The 22,016-nt window shown below is 47.7% G+C and overlaps 2 protein-coding genes across 2 annotated transcripts in view; one reads left to right on the forward strand and one right to left on the reverse strand.

Annotated features, from left to right (window-relative positions):
• Positions 1–22,016, reverse strand: part of LOC146754996 (receptor-type tyrosine-protein phosphatase T-like) — a 396,275-nt gene that overhangs the window by 9,646 nt on the left and 364,613 nt on the right. The window lies entirely within an intron of this gene.
• Positions 96–3,124, forward strand: LOC146754997 (uncharacterized). The gene is made up of 4 exons (XM_085526593.1): positions 96–470; positions 562–663; positions 1,372–1,557; positions 2,083–3,124. The coding sequence occupies exons 2-4, from the start codon at positions 645–647 to the stop codon at positions 2,226–2,228; spliced, it is 351 nt and encodes a 116-aa protein (XP_085382719.1). The 5' UTR covers positions 96–470; positions 562–644; the 3' UTR covers positions 2,229–3,124.

A 22,016-nucleotide genomic window follows, 5' to 3' on the forward strand; every position in this document is an offset into this window, starting at 1 on the left:
TGAAGGCTGAAACGTTCATGCTCTCATGGTTTACCTGGGTGCAATTTTACTGGAGATCCTCTCCAGGTCTTCCAAGCCTGTTTGTGCTCGGAAGGGTTTGCACAGATGAGCCATGAGTATTTTTTCTCTCGGAGAGCTGCCACGTTTCAGTGGGAAGGTTACCGCTGCCCCTCTGCAGCTGAGGGAGCCCAGACCTTTGTATTTGGGCTGTGGCATTCCCCAACCACCGCCAGACCCTACAGGTCACTCAGGGAAAAGGAGGCCCCCACATGTGCCGGAAGCTCTCCTCACCTGTGTCTGATCACACTTGTGTCTGCAGGCCCTGTCCCCTGTATGCTCTGCTACTCAGTTGATGCTGTAGTGTGTGACTAAAACTTTTCATGGGTCTTTGGTTGCAGAAGTGCCCCCAGTGTGGGCCTTGCCCGGTCATCGGTTTCCTCCTGTGCTGGAGCCCAGCTGGAATCCCAGCAGTGAGTACTCTGTCTTCACTGACTTGGCTGACTCGCCACTGATCTTCAGATCTTCATGCACATGATATTTAACTTCATACATTCTGTTAAGGTCCGGAAAGAGAAGAGGATGAATCCAATCGAGGAAAATACTCTCAGGGCTCATCCCGTCTCCTGAAGCGACTGCTGAAGGAAATGGAGAAGGCAGAGCGTGGTGGGTATACTTCAGTCTGTTCACTGTGGGACCTGGGAAGCTGAGGTGTGATATACAGGTGTGGGCAGGCTGTAGCCTGCACAGCAGGAAGGGATGGGTCAGAGCCGTGCTGCAGCCGTGTTCCATGTATCACCTTGCAGGTGCTGTCAAGCACCAGAGCTGGTCTGCTGCCAGATGGTCTGCATCCAGCCAAGACCCAGAGGCAGCTGCTCCCCCAGCACAACCATTACTTGTCAGAGCTGCTTTGTGCAGTCGTTGGCACCCAGATGGCAGCAAGTGGCAAAGTGGCAAGCGCTGTGCTTCTGTTCATCCAAAGCCCTCCGTGCAGCTGAGCAAGTTCAAGGCAGGAGGAGCATCCCGAGCAAGGTTGGCTGCCTTTGCTAATGCTGGAAATGAGGTGGAGATGCTAATTCTGAGGGCTTGGACTGTGTGTTAGAGCTTGGATTTCAGCCTGCAGCTACCTGGCTGTGACGGGCTGGTGACAGCACAGAATGTGAGGGCCTTGCACAGGAGCTGATTCCTCAAGAGGTGTGAGGGAGTCAGCATTGTCCAATAGCTGGGAGGGCCCAAATGCCCTTGGGTAACAGAGGGGCTCACAGTGTACTTGGGGGGGGCCCTGGACTTTACCTGAGCTTGGGATTGGAGAAGCTCAGTTTTTGATGAGGGCACGTGACATCCCAATCCTACTACCCTGCTTTCTTTCTAAAGGAACGGACCAACAAAGTGAGCGGGATGCACTCCAGGAAGGTGGATATCCCACACTGCCCGTCCCGGATGTGCTGCAGGAAGGTGGATATCCCACACTGCCCGTCCCGGATGCGCTGCAGGAAGGTGGATATCCCACACTGCCCGTCCCGGACAGAGGAATGCAGGCAGCACCAACCGGCATGCCAGGTAATTTCTGTCCCATGATCATACGGTGTCACGAACCAGAGTCACTGCGTGCCTGCAGGCTCTTGCTGCCAGCTCTTGCACACCAGGTCAGCAGCCAGACCTAAGCGTGTGAGCATAGAGCACATGTAAAAGAAGCAGGAGTGTTTCTCTCCTGGGCTGGCTCTGGCTGTGCCCTGTGCTGGCTGAAGCCTGACCTTCAGCCTGGGGGGCGTCCCACAGGGGGAGCTCAGGACACGCATGCCGGGAAAAGCGTGAGGGATTCTGCTCTGTAGCTCTCCCCACGGACTAAGCCCAGACCCCAGAGTACAGCCCCAGCTCTCGGCCCAGAGGAGGACACGGGTAGTGCCTGTGCAGCCTCTCCGTTCCCAACGAGAGGTGGAAGCAATCCTTCTTGTCCTCCGGTGCTTCGGCACCAGAGACGGAGGCACCCACTGACAAAATGACCTCTTGGGTCCATGAAGCACACTGAGAGATTATCTGTAGCGCAGCTGAAGGTAACGTGGGACATTGTCTCATTTCTTCCAGGGATGAACACAGGCAAAAGCACAGAGGATGCTGCTCACACATCTGTGCGGAAACGCCGCATTCCAGTGACAGTCTCAGCGATGCTGCTGCCTGCGCTGGTGCTGGCCGTTGGTGTTGTGATATGGGTGCTCAAAGACTACCTGTGAGTTGGCCTTTCCCCAGAACACCTTATTGCTGCATTTGGCAATGAAGCATTTGTGGTGCCAGGATCCTGGACGGCCAAATCAGCCACTGGCAGTACACTGCCAGGACTTAGGTTGCAAAGTCTTTCAAGTTTCCCCTTATTTCCTGTCACTGAGTAGTGCTTTCTGAAACTCATTCTCACAGAGCACGCAAGAGGGAAAAGAGAGCAGCAGAAGCAGCAGATGGAGCTGGGGAAGGCAACGAGACAGATTCTGACCCAGTCAAACAAGAATCTCCGTAATAGCTCCAGTCCGTTCCATTCTGCCATTGAAGAGGCCCGAAGTCTTCAAGGTCATCTGGAAGACCAGGAGCTTGAACTGAAAGCCATGAAAGAGATCCTTGGGAACAGTCCTGAGTGCTGCCTTCTGTCAGAGGATGGCCCTGAATGTGAGAGCAGAGCTTTTGTCCTTCATCCTGCATACTCCAGGACAGGTATCACCAGCAGTTTAAAGATTCTTAGCTCGACACAGCTACATTCCTGTTGAGGGTCCTAATGAGGACCCAGAAAACGAGCTTCCTCTGACTGCCGGACAAAACGTAATGTCTTTGGAGATGTGGGTGAGAATGGCTGGTTTCAGGGAGAGCTGACAGATGGCACAAGAGGACTGGTCCCTTCCAATTTGGTTGCGGAGCTTTCAGTTGATGAACTGGATACACCTGGAGATCCTGTCAGAATTCCTGCATTGCTCCATCTGCAAGACTACCATTGCTCCACTCAATGGAACAACTCGATGTTGAGCAGAATGTGGTTGAGCTCCTTCGGGAACTCTCTGAGGCGACTGACAGCGGAACTGCATAGCTTTATTGTATATTAAAAATAACCAAACAACTGTCCCCTCCCTCTCCCTTCCCCTTGCACCCCTCCACCCCTTCCACCCCCCCCCCCAAGCCCCCCCCACCCCCCCCAAAAAAAAGACAAAAAAACCCCAAAAAAACCCTAAAAAACCAACAAAAAACAACTCACCCTCAATAAAACAAAAAAACAAAACCAATTAAAATCTCAACGCTGTTCTTTTTCTGGGATACACTGAGGTGACGCTTCTTCTAGCTTAGACTTTGCAATGAGTTTGTGTCACAGAGTTCTCTCTAGAGCTCACTCGGTGACAGCGGGAACGAACCCAGGGAGAGAAGGAACAAAGAACCTCCCCTCTCTAACAGCGCGGTGCGGCGCGGCCGAGAGGGGAAGGGAAGTAACATTGCGAGTGGGTCTAGGAGGGAAAAAATGAAAAAAACCCAGCGATCTGAGAATGAACAGCAGTTTAACGAACCCAGTGACACTAAACAACAACGATGTTGCAGAACGGCGGGAGAAAAGCAGACGACCACACCTGTCATTGACATGATCAGAGAATCTCGTTTATTCCTTGGCTGCGTGTACCTTTATAATACGGATAATTAGCTCATACATATTGCAAAAGTGGAGCTCATCATTGGTTCCCAAGTACATACCATCCCCGAGTATCTTAACAGCTTGTTGTTATCAACTGAAAGATACTCCCTTGCTGAGTTCCCAGAACCATGGCTAGTTTCTAACCATCACAGGGCATCCTGATGTTCTCACTGTCCTTGCAGGTGTTATGGCTGCTTGATTAACTGCACCGTGTTTACGACCCTTCTCAGCTAACTAGCTGTAAAAAACACTCTCTACAGGACCCCACAGATTACCTTCAGAATTCAACAGTTAGTTCTGTTTCCTTTCTGAGTGCATAACAACCTGAGCAAATGAATTGAATGACGTGGCTTGTTAGTCTGGTACAAACTCTGCTGTACACTGAAACTTGGTCCATTTGTAAGCAGGACTTCGTCCATCTCTGCAGGACAGCAGGAAACCCTTTGTGCTAATCATGATGCCAAGAAGCAGAATGCAGCAAATGGCAGATGATCCAACTGCTTCAGGTGTTCATTTCCTTAAAACTGAGAATAATTTTGGACTGAGAGTTTGTAAGCAGAACGGAGCTCTTAAAGCTGTCAAAGATTATTCCTGCACTGTTCAATTCTATCTGCATAACATACATAGGATCTCAGAACTGCGTTGCTTGAACTGGTGGAACTTGTTGAAGTGAACTGGGATGAGCAAGTTTTAGAACTTAGTCAGAGTGCTGTAAAAAATGGATAATCTCATGAGTATTAAGGTACAGGATTGCTATTTCTTCACTGAGTTTGTTTTTATTTTACATGGCTGTGATCTGAAAGTTGCTTGAAACGCAGGCACCTCGGCACTGTTGTGTAACTGAATTTCACACATGATAGGTCCTGAAATATCCTGGAATCTAAAACTCTGACTTGTTTTAAGTCTGCTGCTTGAGTATAATCAGGGTCATAGTGTCTGTGTGCAGTGTTTCTTTCCCTGTAATGCTCCACATAATTTCATTTTGGGAATATTGAAGGAAATGGACTATGTGCCATAACTGTTGTTAGAACAAAGTATGTCTGGTGTGATCTTATCCATAGGTTCTGTAACTGCTATTCACAGCTCAGGTGTTTGACCTTCTTTTTGATGAAGTGATGAAATACTGCTGGTTTCTATTTGTGCTTCTAGGCACCTTGAAGCTCTTAGGAATAGAACAATTGTCTCCAGTTCTTTTCAGTGATATCAGTAACAACTCGAGTGCTGCTGCCCACTAGGTAGACCCAAAGAAGCAGATTAGAGTGAAACAACACACGAGCTGGACCTGAATGAGGATCACTTTCAAGACAGTGGCTCTGTTGCTTGAAGCCTATTTGCTTCTTCCTGCCGCCACTCTATTACCAAGTATCAACAACCTCTTTCATGATTCAACTTGCAAACGTTTGACACTAACCCTTGTGTTTCTATGCCTTCCTAGGTGATTCGAGCCCTTGTCAACCCCAGAGATCCAAACCAAGTAGTGATGTGCAGTGTGTTTCCATCAATGGAGAGTTCTTATTAAGCATGAATCGCTGCAATTCGGATGACAGCCTTCCACATGGTAACAGTGATGGACACAAGGGGCTCATCCACGTTCATGCTCTCATATCTCCTGGCTCTGCTGAAGCTCCTGACCTGAGCCTGCCAGACACAGCAGTCACCTGCCTGGATTGTGACCCAGCACCTTTGCAGTGCTGCCCATCCCAAGCACAGCCCGAGTGCCCCAGCAGCAGCACCACCATGCAGGAGCAGGGCAGCATCAGTGAGGTGAAGCTGAGCATCTTAGATGGGGACTTAGAGTCAGGCTGCCAGTCCCAGGCACCAGGCAGCAGCACCAGCTCTGAGCCACTCTCATCTTGACAAGAGGAGTCCCATCTTCACCCTTGACCTCTCAAGCCCTCCTGTCTTTTATTGAATAAAGTCACTCTCATGCTCATTCATTGCCTTGACTGCATTCCGAGTCTTCATTCACAGGGATTGGGATGAATGCAACAAACAGCAAGGCAGCTCAGCTTGCAACACTCTGGCTGTGGGGTTCGTGCAGGCAGAGCTCTGGGTTCCCATTTTGCATGGCTTTGGGATGTCTGCAGCAAGATCTCTACCATTTTGTATGGGAGCAAATAATCTCTAGCATCCAGGTTGCTGCTCATGATAATACCAGTCTTTCTGGCTGTTGCTTTGTGATACCTTTCAAAGCCTTTTGATACTCTTTGATGCCTTGGCTGCTCCCTAACACCTCTGTCCTCCTGCCATGTTGACTCACGTCTCCCACTTTTAAGCTGGCTTTGCAGATCGTCTCCAGCCCTGTCATCATCACGCTGCAGCAGGAGGTGCTCACCTGGCCCAATGTCTGGCAGTACTGCTTGTTCTGCAGATGAGCAGCTGCCTCCTCATCTCTTCAGCTACAGTAGTTTTTCTCAGGGCAGTTAGATGCAGTCATGCTCCTCTGGATTTGGTGTGTTAAATCCATGCTGCATGGCAGCAGTCAGTGCAATACAAAGGTGTTCTGTGTTCCACAGCATTTCTCCAGGGGCTGCCAAAGGTAGAAGCACAACACAGCACCATCCTTCTGACAGTAATGTCTGTGAGTGTTAGACATGTGAGCACTGCATCATCCCCAGCGTGTCAGTGCTTTTCCACACCAACCTGACTCTCACACTCTGCACTGAATGTAACTCTGCTCTTGTGGAGACAAATGCTTTCTGTCACATCCTCCATCCCTGCAACCATTTGCCGGTAGGCAGCTCTTGCAGAAGAATCAAGCAGCAGAACCTTTTGCTCACCCTACAGCATGCAAATGCTATGAAAGCAGAAATAACCTGGCATGCTCTGGGTCTGCAAGGCTGCACAGATGGGAGAGGTAGATTGTGTTTTTGCAGTGGAAGTTTCCAATATTTTCAGTACATAGTGTAGGCCCTAACTGAATGTATAACCCTCTTGTAAAACAGCTGTATAAGTAGTTTTTCCACCAAGAAAGTTGCTGAACAGAGTTAAGTTCAGACTGGGGGCATTCTGACATGGGGAGAAATGAGACAAGCACAAGATAAATACACAGGGTGGGTAGAGCCCAGCACAGCACAGAATGAATGTACTGACTTTTGGAAACATCGCCCTTCTCTGTCCGCAGAAAAGTACAAGGCAGACCTAAAAACAAGAGGTTGGTAATTGACCTTATATGGAAATGAATCCTAGCAACAGTCTCGAGGAGTCTGTGAGCCTGAGATGCTCAACCAATGAGAGCCATGAGAGCATTACCTGCATTGGGTTTAGGGCACAGAACAGAATTGATTTCACTGACTGGTGTGCAGTTTCTCCCTTGCCAATAGGGGATGTGCGCGCAGTATTGCAATAATGAATAAGCACTGCTGCTATCGCTGCCATCTTTGCCTAACTAGAAATCTTTGACTTTGAGAGTTTCTCACACGAGGGGAGAGGGTAAGAAAGTAAAGAGGCACAGAAAACTAAGGGAAACTGCTCTTCTTTATCTTATCTATAAAAATTAATACGATGCTGTTGTGCATTTTTTCTTTTAATTTTATTTTTAATTTTTTGCCAATGTCAGTTAGATTGTTTTAAAATATCCACACACCAAAATCTGACTACCAAGCAAATTGAATGAAAATGAAATGAAGGTGAGTTAGCGGAAAGCACAAGGCCATATTATATTAGGCTCTAGCAAATTTACAGGCAGTCACTGCACGAAGAGGTAGATCTGAGTTGCACATTATATGATTCCCACAAAGATTAAGGAAATCTGAAGCTTTCAATATATTTTTTAATGCTTTTTTCATTTCATTTTTTAAACACCTGACCCAGACCCCAACCCTCATAGGAGCTGTAAAGACAACAGCATTAACCCGCAATGTAACTCTAATCCTAACCCTTACCCTGATTCTAAAATCGTCTCTAACTCCAAATGTAACAACAAAAATGATGCTAGAAGTTTGTAGCAAAAGGAACCTTAACCCTGATCATAATCCAAAAAACAATCATTAAGGTAACAATAATCTTTACCTTAAAAGTAATATTAATCAGAGCCCAGATGATGCCTGCATCCAATCAGAAGCATGCTTTGCATTATTTAAGAGTTGTATTTTTTCCAATAAACTCTCTCTATTATCACTTTTATAAAGTAACAGAGTCTGTTCTTTTTCTCCTGACACTGTGCCTTACTCCTGACATCCCCTGGAAATGACCCAGATAGGGCACCATCAAAGTAATGCTAATAGTAATGTCAACCCTAAGGGTATCTCTAGCCTCAGTGTTAATGGGACGCTAACAACAATCCCAACAGCCTTAAACATTCTGGTGGTGTGAAAGAGGTGCTGCCTTGCACATGCTGGGCAGTCCCATTGCCTGTTAAATGCAGGCGGCAGCGTAGAAACATGATGCCCGTGGTCAGAATGCCCTGTGGCAGATCCTGGCACCGGAGAACTGACCGGAGAACCATGAGAGAACTGACAACAAATCACTCGACATCAGAACCGACCCAGTGGTTATTTACAAGCCTTGGGTGACCCAGACAGGATCTCAGAGTGGTGAATGTAGGTACAGAAGTTGTTACTACTCTGTTTTCTTCTAAAAGCTGCTCAGCTGCTTTGCGTTTCAGACCATCCCTGGCTTCACTGTGTGCATCTGTCCAATTGATACCAGGTGTTTTTTTTTCATCTCAGAAGTTGGGGGGGGGGGAAAGGACATCAATTCAATTACTCATTTATTTATTGACAGACATTCACATTTGCTACGTTTGGAGAAGTTTTTATTTGTTTGCTGTGGTTTGATTTTTTCTTTTTTTCTTTTTTTTTTCCCCCTTCCCTCCTCTTCCATCTTTGTGTTCTTCCCCTATAATCAAATGAGAACGGATCCCCAGGGTCTGTCCCGCAGACGTTCTTTCCGTGGTCTCTGCTGCCACCTGCTGGCCAATACACGGAACTGCCACTGTTGGGCGTTTAGTGCCGTGGAAGCACAACGCAGATCTGAGTTCTGACCGGTCTACGCAGCAAATCCGCCAATCTTTATTGCGATAAGCCCTCCACATGGCATTGCGCATGCACTCGAACACGCAGCAGGCACAGATTTCTCCTAACTCATTGAGGAGCAGGCAAGCAGAACAACTGAGCGCAGCACTGCTTGTGATTGGGCCACCCCCATCATAGAGATGTGTGTTAGATCTTTTACCCACCCCTGCACTGGCCTTGTTGTTTAACGATAACCTCTGAAATCTGAGTTACTGGTTCTACCACCTGTTGTGTAGAATAGGTAGCCAATAAATGCTTTTCAACTGTGATGTATCTTTATTCTGCTCCATGCCAAACCTGTGACCAAAACCTCATAGGGGTTCACAAAGAACTCTGGTTCTGCCAGAGCCCCCATCCAGACCCTTCTTGAGTTACATTCACATCTAGTTTGGCTGAAAAGGTTGGACTATAAATACTCAGTGCTTGGGCCTGTTTAACAGATATTTTTTCCTGATTATGCTGTCCATCAATCTTTTTAAACTGAACTCCTGCTCTAATCTGGTCTTTAAACATTTGCTGTCTCAAGACCCTAATGGGCCCAGACTGGATTACCTTAGGGGCTGGACGCCTAAGTCATGGCAGCAGATGGTTCTCTGACCTTTCCACCACCATTCAGAGCCTGCATCTGGCCATAGGCACTCTTGTCTCCCCATCAATTGGGCAGCCTGTTGTATTACAGCACCTGAGGGCCACTGGGGGGTTCAGTATGGATAACATAGACCCATCCTGATGTAAAGGTGATGGCTGTAGGATGAGATCCCTCGTTCCTGATGAAAAATTTATTGACTGGGCTCTCAAAATCATCTTCATAGATTGCCTCTTTCATGCCTAATTCTCTAATATAATTTTGTTAGTCCTCCATAGAGGACCACAGGCTGATATTTAATGGTATGTCATTCTTATTTGGCCATGTTATATGACACACAGCCATAAATCATTCACTGATCAAATGGCTATCCTCATTATGTTGGACAGAGCATACAGTCTTTGCCTGAGGGCAGGGTGAGTAGTAATGGATGTCAGTTTTGAAATTTCCAGTCCGTTCACCACAGCGCTTTCTGCCTCCATGTCCCATAACCAGAGCAGCTATGCTGGCATGCTCTCTTGGTTTCTGTCTAAACCACTGTACTATATCCAACAGTTCAGCTGCTGTATTCTGGGCAGCAGGGTTTGGGGTTTGGACACTGGTCAGGGCACTCCCACCAGCCTACCCTGCATTTTTTTTTTTTTTTTTTTCATTTTTGGGTTACAATCAGTCAGATCTCAAATAGATCTAGTCCAAATGGAACCTCAAAATCTGACCTTTTAGTGCCTTCATTTACAGAGTCCATTTTATACAGATTCCCTTGTACAGGGTCCCCATGGTCTTCCAGAGAGATGTTCCTGATCTTCCATAGGAGAATGATTGAATTAGGTTTTTTCCCCATCAAAACTGCCACCTGTCTTTCCAGTTTTTCAACACTGTCATTCAATACCTGATTTGCATCAGCCTGAGCCTCTTCAGTTATGTTCAGACAGTTCAAGGCCATCAGCAGTGGCCATGCCACCATGAACGCAGCTAACTGTCATTCTCAAGTTGTAAGTATGTCTTTGCTAAGACCATGGAAATACTCAGTCAGGTGGGCCAGGGACTCATGGACCCTCCCTCCGTCCCATACAGGGCCCCATTTTTCAGTGACAGAAGCAATGCTGCATTTTGAGGATCCTAGGAATCCCAGGACATGCCCTGACAAAAGGTCATTCAAAGGGGTAGTCTTTCCCCATCCAAACAACTCCATGATATTCACAGAATCACAGAATTGTAGGGGTTGGAAGGGACCTCCAGAGACCATTGAGTCCAACCCCCCTGCCAAAGCAGGTTCCCTACACCACGTCGCACAGCTCGGCATCCAGGCAGGTCTTGAATATCTCCAGAGAAGGAGATTCCACAACCACCCTGGGCAGCCTGTTCCAGTGCTCTGTCACCCTCACCATACAGAAGTTATTGCACACATTAGTGCAGAACTTCCTATGCTGTACTTTCATCCCATTACCCCTAATCCTGTCCCCACGCATTACTGAAAAGACACCAGCCTCACCAATATGACCCCCACAGCTCAGGTATTTATTAACCTGGATCAGGTCCCCTCTCAGCCTTCTTTCCTCAAGGCTAAACAGACCCAGTTCCATAAGTCTCTCCTCATAGGGGAGATGCTCCAGGCCCTTCACCATCTTAGTGGCCCTCTGCTGGACTCTTTCCAAGAGATCCCTGTCTTTTTTGTACTGGGGAGCCCAGAACTGGACACAATATTCCAGATGAGGCCTCACCAGGGCAGAGTAGAGGGGGAGGATCACCTCCTTCGACCTGCTGGACACGCTTTTTTTAATGCACCCCAGGATGCCATTGGCTTTTTTGGCTACAAGGGCACACTGCTGGCTCATGGTCAATCTGTCGTCCACCAGGACGCCCAGATCCCTCTCGACCCACTTCACTGTCCACTCACCTATCCCATACTTCCTCAACTTTGGTATAAGTATGTCATGGGAGACTGTATCAGTTATAGAGGTTATAGAGTTCAATTCCTGTAGTCAATTTGGCGGCCCAGGTGGGACCAGCTCTGTTCGCTGCAGGACCAGCTGAGAGGGAGACACTTTTGGCGCACCCTGAGATTTCTCTGAAGGACTCCCTTCCTCACCTGATCACTGCAGGGACAGACAAGGACCACCCATAGGTGGACCAGGTATGTGTATGGTAAGTGGAGCCCATATGTCTTGAGGAGACATCCTACACAGTTTACAGCCATACGTGCTGCTCCCAGGGAGGTGAGCTCATGGCTTTGGTTGCCAGCTGGGGTAGGAAGACTCCTTGGGTGAGTTCCTATGAAAGGGAACTGTATGTCATATGAATGGAAACAAGAACAAATACTCTCTCCCAGGTGGTTGGCAATAGGAGGGACCTAGGTTGGTGTCTCCTACAGGTATGGGATATAGTGGATAGCCTGTCAAATGGTAGCCTGGGTTCTCCAAGTTGTAATCACGGGGCTTATAGGTTGTATGTTCAATATTATCATCTGCTTTATGTGTTTGGTACCGTGTGTCAAGCCGACTCTGGGAAAAACATTGTTTGCTACTGGTTGACCAGAGTATGAGTGTTATTAAGATTCCAGCTAGAAAACGTTGTCAGCATTGTGTAGTATGAATAAACCATGGTTTTTGATCTAAATGTCAGAGTGAGTGTGGTGTGAGTGAGACACAGAACAGCTGCAGGGTGAGTGCCGAGTCCCGATCCGTGTTTCCTTCCTCCTGTGAGGGAAATGGCCAGACACGGACAAAGTGAAAGACTGTGTTGTCTGTCCACTCATAAGTACTTTCTGCTTGTATGTAAGAAGACAGGAGTTTGTACTCTGTAGATTAGTAAGATTGTCCTGAAGAGAGGTGTACATTCCACCACCAATGAGTGTCAACCCATTTATGTAATACTATGTACTGCTTGCGAGGAAGTGTGTGAGGGAGGTGGTTCAATCAGTGCTGGTTCTGTGGCACAGTGTTTATAGCTGAAGAATACAGACTGTATTAAGGGAGTTTATGTGAACTGAAGAACTGTACTGTTTGACGAACTGTTTTGATGGTATAAGAAAGTGTAATTGTTAATTATACATGAAAGTGTACTTGAGGGAATGTGGAAGTGTATCTGAGCATAGAAACAGAGGAAGCATTTACAGAGGAAAAAGGGTTAAAGCAAGTTTACCTGCACTGACATGAGAGCAACACCCTGCACCGCAGCCCTGTGAGCTGAGCAGAGAATAGTGGAGACACAGTCCCCGTGTATCAGGTAGTGTTATTCTGCTTACCAAATGAATGAGTTCACTACAGAAGAGGCAAATCTTCCCCTCTGCTCCATCTGTGGCATACTCTGGAGTTCAAGGCATTGCAAAGCTATGGCACATCTACTTTCTTTCAATGATGACACCTTAGTGTGCTCTGGGCTCTCATTTCAATTGCATCTAAAGAAGTCTAGGGTCATGCCAGCTGACAGGAAGCTGGCAAATGTTGTCTCATTGTAAGGAAGAGCAAGAAAGATGACATGGGCAATTATGGACCTGTCAGTCCAGAGCCTGGTAAAATTATGGAGAAAATGATGGTGGGAGTTATGGAAAAACAGCTGAAGGACAATTCTGTCATTAGTCGCAGCCAACACAAGTTTGTGAGGCAAAGGTCCTGTTTAATTTAAGCTCATTTTGTGACACAGTTATCCGTTTAGTTGACCAAGGGAAGCCAGTTGATGAAATCCTTGAGGATTTCAGTGGAAATTTTGATACTGTTTCTCACAACAACCTTCTGGACAGAATGTTCTGCATATGGCTAGACAGAAACACAATGTGGTGGGTGAGCAGTTGGCCAGTAGGTCAGTCCCAAAGGATTATAGTCAGTTTTTTCCATCGGGCTGGTAGATGGTCACTGTCGGGGTCCCCAGGGTTCCATTTCGGGGCCACTTTCCTTTCATGTTTATGCAGATGACTGGAATGCAGGAGTAGAAGATGTTCTGAGCAAGTTTGCTGATGAGACCAGATGAGGAGGTGCTGTTGCCTTGACTGTGCACTCTCACAGAGGGCATTCACCCTTCTTTATCTCCTCGCCCATCCATCCTAAAGACTCGGTATCCCCCTTGTGCTACAGTGCAGTTGTGGAAGCCATTCAACTGTGTCCCCATGGTCCAAACAGGAGCTCAGGCCTGCAGCTCTACCAAGATTTCTAGCTTCTTGTGTGTTGGTGTTTGCATTAGTGCAAACCCACAGAAGTAAACATCCTAATTGAAAAGCATCACTGGACATAGCCTGACTGGATAGCTCATCTATGGTATCAGTTTGCAGAAGGTGGCACACAAACATTAGACCGATCGTGGGTCTTGGAGGTGACGTAGCAGCACGGACACACCATGGGCATGGCTTTGCTGAAGGCCCTGTACTGCTCTTGTAGCTGCATGTGAATTCACCAGACAGCCGGTGCTATCCCCTCTCTGGCCCTCAGCTGAAGCCCAGGAAGGAGGTGTCTGTTTCAGGGACTTCCCACACAGTTTACAAGCTCTGGCACACAGCAGGAGCAGCCCAGGCATGGTGGGCATCACCCAGTGTCTGTGTGTGAGCAGCTGCCTCCCTGCTGAAGGACTGAGGACTCAGAGCAGGAGCTCACATGCAGGCAACTCCTTGTGCACTTCTGAGCTGAACCAGAGGAATCCCAGCTCCCGTGGTTCTGTGGGGAGCTGAATCCCATTTCAGCTCCAGGATTTCTGTCAACGGATGAGACTCCTGCGCTGCCTCAGCTGGATCACTGTCCTGCACAGGGCAAGTTCAAACCTCCCCGTCCTTTTCTGGGTGTCCTTTGTGCTTCATCAAATGAAGTCTGGTAGTACTCGCTATATGTCTCCAGTCACTCACTGACCACTGGACATGTGGTGGTTAATTGAGCGGATTTCAAAGCACAGTCATGATGCTGTTGTCTTTCAGGAGCTGTTGGCCATGAGGACACAGGGACATGTCAGGGGAAATGAGTGGGAAGGATAAAAATGACATCATCTGCTGCTTGCTTGTCCAGGCTCCTGGGACACAGGGAGCTCATAAAAGTGTGCAGGGCTGCAGAGAGACAGCTGTGCCCAGGAGCAGCTCTTGTGCACAGCACAGCCTGCAGGTGACAGAAGGAGAGGAGAGAAATTGGAGAGAGCTTACAGGATGTCTGTGGTGTGAGAGGGCTTCGAGCTCACTGCAAGAGGTTTGCTCACAGACCATGACAGGGTAAGTCTCACTACAGACCATGCAGATGCTTTTCATAGAGGGTTAACTTAATCTGTGACATCCAGTAGCAGATCTGTCTGCAGGCACTGCATATTCCTTTACTGTGGAAAAAGCCTTCTGCTCCAGCTGAGGGCTTCGGTGCTGCAGCATCAGAGCACAGCCATGAGGGCTGCGTGTCCCAGCACGGCTGCAGGCTGTGCAACCAGGGCTGCAGGCGGGTGCCCAGGGCTGTCCTGCAGAGCAGGGTCCCTGCTGTGCCCCAGGGCTGTGTGCCGGGTATGGGACTCTGCCGCCTGCCAGGCTCAGCACTCAGCCTGCCCGGGGAGCTGCCCAGGGCGCTGCGGGGAGACGTGTTGGGGGAAGGAGCCCCCGGCAGGGCTTGTGCTGCCACAGCTGCTGCCTGGGTCAGGGGATCACAGCTCTACTGCACAACTGAAGGTTTCTGAGGGTACTTTGCAAGAAGAGAGCCAAGGCAGGGGGTTTCCATTTCCTGTTCTGAGGCAAAGAGGTTTGGAGTCAGAAACCTAAAAGGGGCTATCAGAGATCCGAGAATTTTTCATGAATCAATTGCTTGTTTTGTGAACAGTCACACATTATGTGCTCTCAGTCTCCCCTTACTCTAATAATTGAACCAATTGTAATTACCTTCATTTCCTGCAGGCATGAATAATACATTTATCTTAAAATCAGGCAGCATTACCTAACTGAAACTGAATGTCACTGAAGCTGGGGTAAGGGGCCCTAAGAGCACTTGGGGTAAAGATAAGACAAGAAACAGTAGGAAATATCCAGGGAGAAGGGATAAGAAAATAAGAGGAAGGTTAGAGCTCCATCTGCTGCTTCTGCTTAAGGAATGCTGAACTACATTAAAATAAATGCAAGTAATGGTGCTAAAAGTACACTGCTGTAGGAGAATTAAAACACTTCATATTATAGCAGGAGGAGTGTCTCTGAGAATGGTTTGGACTTGTCATTATCTTCTGCACTCTGAGCAGGACTCCAAGCCCAGGAACAACAGCAGATGCCCAACAGCAGCTCCATCAGCGAGTTCCTCCTGCTGCCGTTGGCAGACACGCGGCAGCTGCAGCTCCTGCACTTCTGGCTCTTCCTGGGCATCTACCTGGCTGCCCTCCTGGGCAACAGCCTCATCAGCACAGCCGTAGCCTGCGACCGCCGCCTGCACACCCCCATGTACTTCTTCCTCCTCAACCTGGCCCTCCTCGACCTGGGCTGCATCTCCACCACTCTCCCCAAAGCCATGGCCAATGCCCTCTCGGACACCAGGGCCATCTCCTACACAGGATGTGCTGCACAGCTCTTTTTCTTTACCTTCTTCCTCTCAGCAGAGTTGTCCCTTCTCACCATCATGTCCTATGACCGCTACGTTGCCATCTGCAAGCCCCTGCACTACGGAACCATGATGGGCAGCAGAGCTTGTGCCACCATGGCAGCAGCTGCCTGGGGCACTGGGGTTCTCAATTCCCTTCTGCACACTGCCATTACGTTTTCATTGCCTCTCTGCCAAGGCAATGTTGTCAACCAATTTTTCTGTGAAATCCCCCAGATCCTCAAGCTTTCCTGCTCAGACTCCAACATCAGGGAAGTTGTGTTTCTCATTTTTAGTGCCAATTTATTCTTTGGTTGCTTTGTTTTCATAGTGGTGTCCTATGTGCAGATCTTCATGGCTGTGCTGAGGATGCCCTCTGAGCAGGGACGGCACAAAGCCTTCTCCACGTGCCTCCCTCACCTGGCTGTGGTCTCCCTGTTTCTCAGCACTGCCGCTTTTGCCTACCTGAAGCCCCCCTCCATTTATTCCCCACTCCTGGATCTGACAGTGGCACTTCTGTATGCAGTGGTTCCTCCAACCCTGAACCTTGTTATCTACAGCACGAGGAACAGGGAGATCAAGCACGCTCTCAGGAAGTTGCTGCAGTACACACTATTCCAGCTTCCATAAAATGCACAACCTCCTCATTGGATTCCCAGTGATGGTTCTTTATGGTTTATGCATCTTTTGTTGTTTGATTGTGTGAGATATAGCAACGTGCAAAAAAAAAAAAAAAAAGAAAAAAATATTATTGAACTTATAAATAAAAATATATTTCACTTCTTTCCTACCTAATTTCCATTTTCTCTATCCAAGAGCTCATGGAAACATGTAACCAGATTCCCTGAATACATTTTAAGGTACCTAAAAAGGTTTTAAAATAGACATTTGCTTAGCTTTTCTTCCTTCCTACTTTGTCTGGATTTGGGGAGGTACAGCCACAGACAGCAGCTCAACGTGTTCTTTTCATTTCTGATCTCCTTACACCGCCACAGTGCTCTCAAGTCCTCTCATTTGTGCAGGCCTGAAGGTCTTCTGTGTCTCATGACAGTCCTGTTCTCTCTACAGCAGCAATCCAGGGCTGCAGTCAGTAGCCGGCAATACGAACGGCTGTGTCAGAGCTGGTCTCCTTGCTAGCACTGCCATAACAAGAGGGCTGCTTCAGAGCAGGCCCAGAGAACTGGAGGCCTCTTTCAAAGCTGGTGTAAGGAATATACCTCAGGAGCTGCTCCCTGAGAAGACTTCAAGATATTCTGGTGCTCTTCAGTGTGTGACCGGATCAGATTGAATAGTCCCAGGGAGATCAGTAAGAGACTCGGGGCAGTGCTGTGGTTAAAGGTTTATGGGTTGAGATAAAGAGAAAAGAGGGAAAAAAAAAAAAAAAAAAAAAAAAGAGAGAGAGAGAGAGAAGAAAAAGAAGAAAAAGAAGAAGAAAAAAGAGAAAAAGAAAAGGATAATAGTTTTGACAAATGTATTTATACATATATATTTAGTATATTTTCACACATATACAATATATGCATTTGCCAACATATATGAACTAATTCTTATGTTTTTCTGTTTGCAAGTTCAGAACTAGTTGCAGGGGTTTTAACAGCCATAGTATTCACTGTAGGAACTGAAGTGACTGTTGGGCTGTTGCAGGAGTTGGAGCAACTGCAGAGCTCATTGCCAGAGCTGGAATCACCACAGGACCTGAGATTGAAGTTTTAGCAGCCACTGGGCTCATTGGAGGGGTTGGAGTGACCACAGGGCTGTACCTCCTGGCACAGTGCACCTCCCTTGGGAGGAATTTGTTTCATTTTCTTATAGCAATACTTGGAACAGCTACAGGACCTATAGCAGGAGTTACTGCAGAGCTCATTATGAGGGGATGAGTGACAGCGGGATCTGTCCAGAGCATGGAGCAAACGCAGGACATGTGGTAAAACCTTGGAGCTGCTGCAGGGTCTGTGCCAAGAGTTGCAGAGGCTGCAGCACTGTCAGCAGATCCAGCTCTCTGGATCTGGCACACTGCAGTCATTTGTGCCTCTTGGGGGTTACCAGTGCCACAGCAGACCTGCCCCCAATATTCTACCAGTTTCTCAGGATCCTGCAGTTGCTCAGAGATGAAGTTCCAAAGCCCTGGGGGTGCCCACCGCTCCAGGCAGCTGCCCAGACCATCCCACACCCCCTGCCATGCAGAGCCTTCTCACCTTGGGGCAGATCTCTCACTGATATTTCTGAATAACTGTTTAATCTGAAACATAAGCTGAAACACATTAATGACACGTAACAGTGGGTGTGTGCTGGTGTAAGCATCCCATGGATAGTCAAAATTTTCAAGAGCTATTGGAACTAGCTGTCAATCTCCAGGACAAAAAGAAGTGAGAGTGAGTCTGAGGGACTACTGGAAAGTGTCATCCCTTCTCTCCTCCGTAGCAAGACTCTCTGAGGAGTCCAAGTCAAGGGTGTAATTACTAATCTTATCAACAGTATAACTTCCATAACTCAAAGATGACATCAGAGATGAATGTGCACAAAACTTCATTTTGTCAGCTGCCAATTTTATCATGATATAAACCAGAGTCAAACAGCATACCAAAATAAATACCCTAATCCAGCCCCCAGAGCTGGCAAACAGTACAGCAAGGAAAACAAGCAGCAAGCAAGGAGCTGTGCAATGCAGCTTCATGAGAAGACTCAACAAGCTCCACAAATGGGGAAACAATCAGCATCATGGCCTGCAGTTCTCCAGCTCCCACAAAGACCTGTGTTAACTCACTCAGGACAGATGTGCTGTTATCTCAATCGTTGGAACCTCACATCGGGCACCAAAATGATGGTGGTTGTTGAATCCAGCATGTGGCTCAGCAGCACACAGTGCTTTGTGCACTGTCCCATTCCCAGTGGGATGGGGAAGAGAATTGGGGAAAAAAAGTACAACTTGTGGGTTGTAACCAAGCAATTTGAAAAAAGAGATAAAAGCAGAGGTGTAATAGTTATCACTATATATCCATTTATATGCAGTAGTAACAACTGATGCACAAGCGCTTGCTCAGCATCACCAGACTGATGCTCAGTTGGGCACTGGGAAGAGAAGAGAGTGAGATAAACTGCCACCCCTTTCAATACAATTTCTGCTTGCTGTCAGGTGCTACAAAATGTCCCTTTGACCACTTCCAGTCAGCTGTGCGCAGTCTGTTCCCTCCCAGCTCCTTGAGCCCTCCACTGACCATGGCCTTGGCTCTGTACAATGCTGCTTAGCAGCAGCTGTAAACATCAGAGTGTTATCACCATTGTTTTTCTCTTAGAAACAAAAAACTGCACCATAGTAGGCAGCCTGAAGAAAACAATTCCATCCCAGCTGTAACTCAGATACCTGCCTGTCCCCCTCCTCCTCTTGTCCTTCCTGATCAGGAAGCAAGGAACAGAATCTGCTGCTCTCCTCTCTGAGCCCTTTCCATCAGTTCTCAGCTGGCTCCTCTGCCATCCCCAGGCAGAGCTCAGTGCACTCTCACAGATGGCAGCAGCCTTTCCTAATTGTCCTTGGCCATACGTCATAAAGAATCAATATCTGCTCTGCTACAGTTCAGAGGTGAGAACCATTCCACCATGTCTCTGTGAGACAAACAAAACCCTAGGCCCGCAAAGGCACAGAGATTTGGAGTTCGCTGAGTGAATGTTTGTGGTTGTCTCATTAGCGTAAAGACTCTTCAGAAAGCATCCCCTTCCAGAAGCATGCTTTGATTTAGCCTGTCTGGGTCTTGCATCTACACTGTGGTACTGATGTTCAGGGCCTTGCTCAGAAGCAGAAGCCTGCATGAAAGGAAAAGCTCTGTGGTTTTCTCTTGAGTTGTCCCGTTTATTTCTCATGCTACCTGCAGTGGTCTACAGGCAATTTTGGGCAGCAGCAGGTTGGGGTTACCCCCAGAGGGTTCACAATAAGATTTAGGACGGGGTATTGACAACAAGACTTTCTCTGAGGAATCCTCCCACAGTCCTATGGAACAGCTCAGAGGCTTTCCCTGCAATCTCCAACAGCAACATCATCCCTCAGCCCTTCTCTGTCACATCCAATTCCCCTCCCTTCCCCCTTTGGACCTGGTTTAAAGCCCTTTAATCAATCAGTGCAGGAGCATTTCAGATGGGGTCATGGAGGAGGCAGACTGCCATTCTTGGGGTGGCCATATTCCCAGGAGGGCATGGTGGGAGGGCTTGTCCCGTCCAGTTCAACCAACACTTGTATCCACCCAGCAGAAGGCTGTGCCCTCTGTGTCCCACTTGACCTCTGCATGGAGCTTACAGTTGACAGGGACATGGCTGAGAAGCTCTGGGCATGGACTAACGGACAGGGAAGTAAAGTGGGAGTCGACTATAAGCCACCCAGCCAGGAGGATGATACCAGTTAATTATTCTTTTAGGAATAAAAGCATATGTCTGGGACAGCATTACTTGCCCTAGGCACTGAAGTCCAGCCGTGCTGGTCCCTTGTTAAGAGGCATCTTGTCAGGTTTATAGGAACTTCACGTAAGACTTGAGCTAGTAAAAACAATTAGAGATACAAAAAAAAAAAAAAAAAAAAAAAAAGGAAGAAGGGGAATTAAAGGGAGTGATGAGATCACCAGTGCTGAATCCAGCACCAAGCCTGCTGATAGGGATGTTCCACATAGCATAGAGTGGAAACAACTACACCTAGAAGCAGGGCCAGCAGCAGAGGCAGGGCAAATCCGACCTCCCAACCAGCAACTAGTTATATTATCAAAGGAAGCAGATCAGATATCATCAGCCCCTATTTGGAACTGGAGTTGCCTTAATTCCTGGACACTGGGCTATATCCAAATCAAAGGAAGTCACACCAGGCCTTGTCCTGAAACCTGACCATTTCAGGGCTGTTGTTCAGGACTCTTCCAGGAGTGGCTGATACATCAGTCTAATAAAGGGAAGGGACACCCAGCTGCTCCATGTGACTTAATTGTCACTCAGTGCATTGTTCCAGCTCACATGAACAGGCACTCACATCTCATCCCATACACCAACCTATGGTTCAAACATTCTGTGGTTTCCTTCAATAATGGTGATCTGCATGTAGCAGTTAGCAGATGAAAAGGAAGAGAGATGAGAAGGTCTACCATTAGAAACAAAAACCCACACCATATCCTAAGACTGATATTCACACAAGCCATTTCCCCCACCCTCTGCATCCCAATGATTTCAGCAGGGATGTGATCCATGGCCAGTGGATCAGTCCATCAAATCAGTCATTTTGCTGCATCACTCAAAAAGCACACCAGTCATTTGGTGATTGCCTTTGTGTTTTGATGTGCCTCAGTTATGGTAGTGGTGGCACTGTGGATGATGATACAGCATTCTCCTTCAGCTCAGTTCAACATCTTTCACACCCTGTGGTTCTTTTAACAGCAATATGTCTAGAACCAGTTGGTTTTGCAAGGCCACCTTGGGTACTTGTTGAACCTGCCTGTTTGACTCTCCAAAAACACGTTCTGTCCAGCTCCTTAGCACACGGACCTGCCAAGGTAGATTCTCCAGGGCAAGCTGGTGTCATCCAGGTGGGGTCTGATGATGAGTTTGGTCCCCCAGTCCCTAACTTGAAACCCATACTCTTCAGAATCTTTATAAATGAGGCAGACAGCGAGATTCAGTGTTTACTGATGGTATCATGCTTAGCGGTGCATGTAGTATAAGGAAGGGATGCCACCCAAAATGACCAGGCCAGGCTCCAAAATGTCGCCCACATAAACCAAATGAAGCTCAGTGAGAAGAGAGGACTGCAGGGCAATCTCACTGTAATTTTTCAGTACTTAAATGACTGTAAAAGCTTATAAGCTTTATCTCCCATCTCCTCTGAATCACTGGAAACAACCCCAGAGTGCAGGGAGGGATCATGGGTCCAGAGCTGTTTAAATCACACGGAGTAGCAGCCTCAGTGTCTGTGGGCAATGCCTGTCCCTGCCCGGTGGGACAGATTCTGGGGGAAAGAGAGAAAGGGAGAAACCAACCAACCAACCAACCAATCACCAACAAAAACACATTGCGTTCATTTGACACTTCCTTGAAGCATGCGTCTGCCAGCAGACTAGTACCAAAAGAAACTTAGACCAGACATAAGAAGGAACTTTTTGTCTCAGTGTGGTCAGGCACTGGAATGGCTGCCCAGGGAAGTGGTGGAGTCATCATCCCTGGCAGTGTTCAAGAGTTGTCTGGATGAGGAGCTACAAGATATGGTTTAATGCTTTGTTGTAGCTAAAGAA

Source organism: Coturnix japonica, chromosome 37, assembly GCF_054131305.1.
Source record: "Coturnix japonica strain WE chromosome 37, WE-NBRP24, whole genome shotgun sequence".
In the NCBI taxonomy this organism is placed as follows: Eukaryota; Metazoa; Chordata; class Aves; order Galliformes; family Phasianidae; genus Coturnix; species Coturnix japonica.

What these genes read in the sequence shown, in the direction of transcription:
- LOC146754997 (XM_085526593.1), top strand. An exon ending in AGCACCAACCGGCATGCCAG is followed by an intron (nt 1,558 to 2,082) that starts GTAATTTCTGTC and finishes CATTTCTTCCAG; the next exon opens with GGATGAACACAGGCAAAAGC.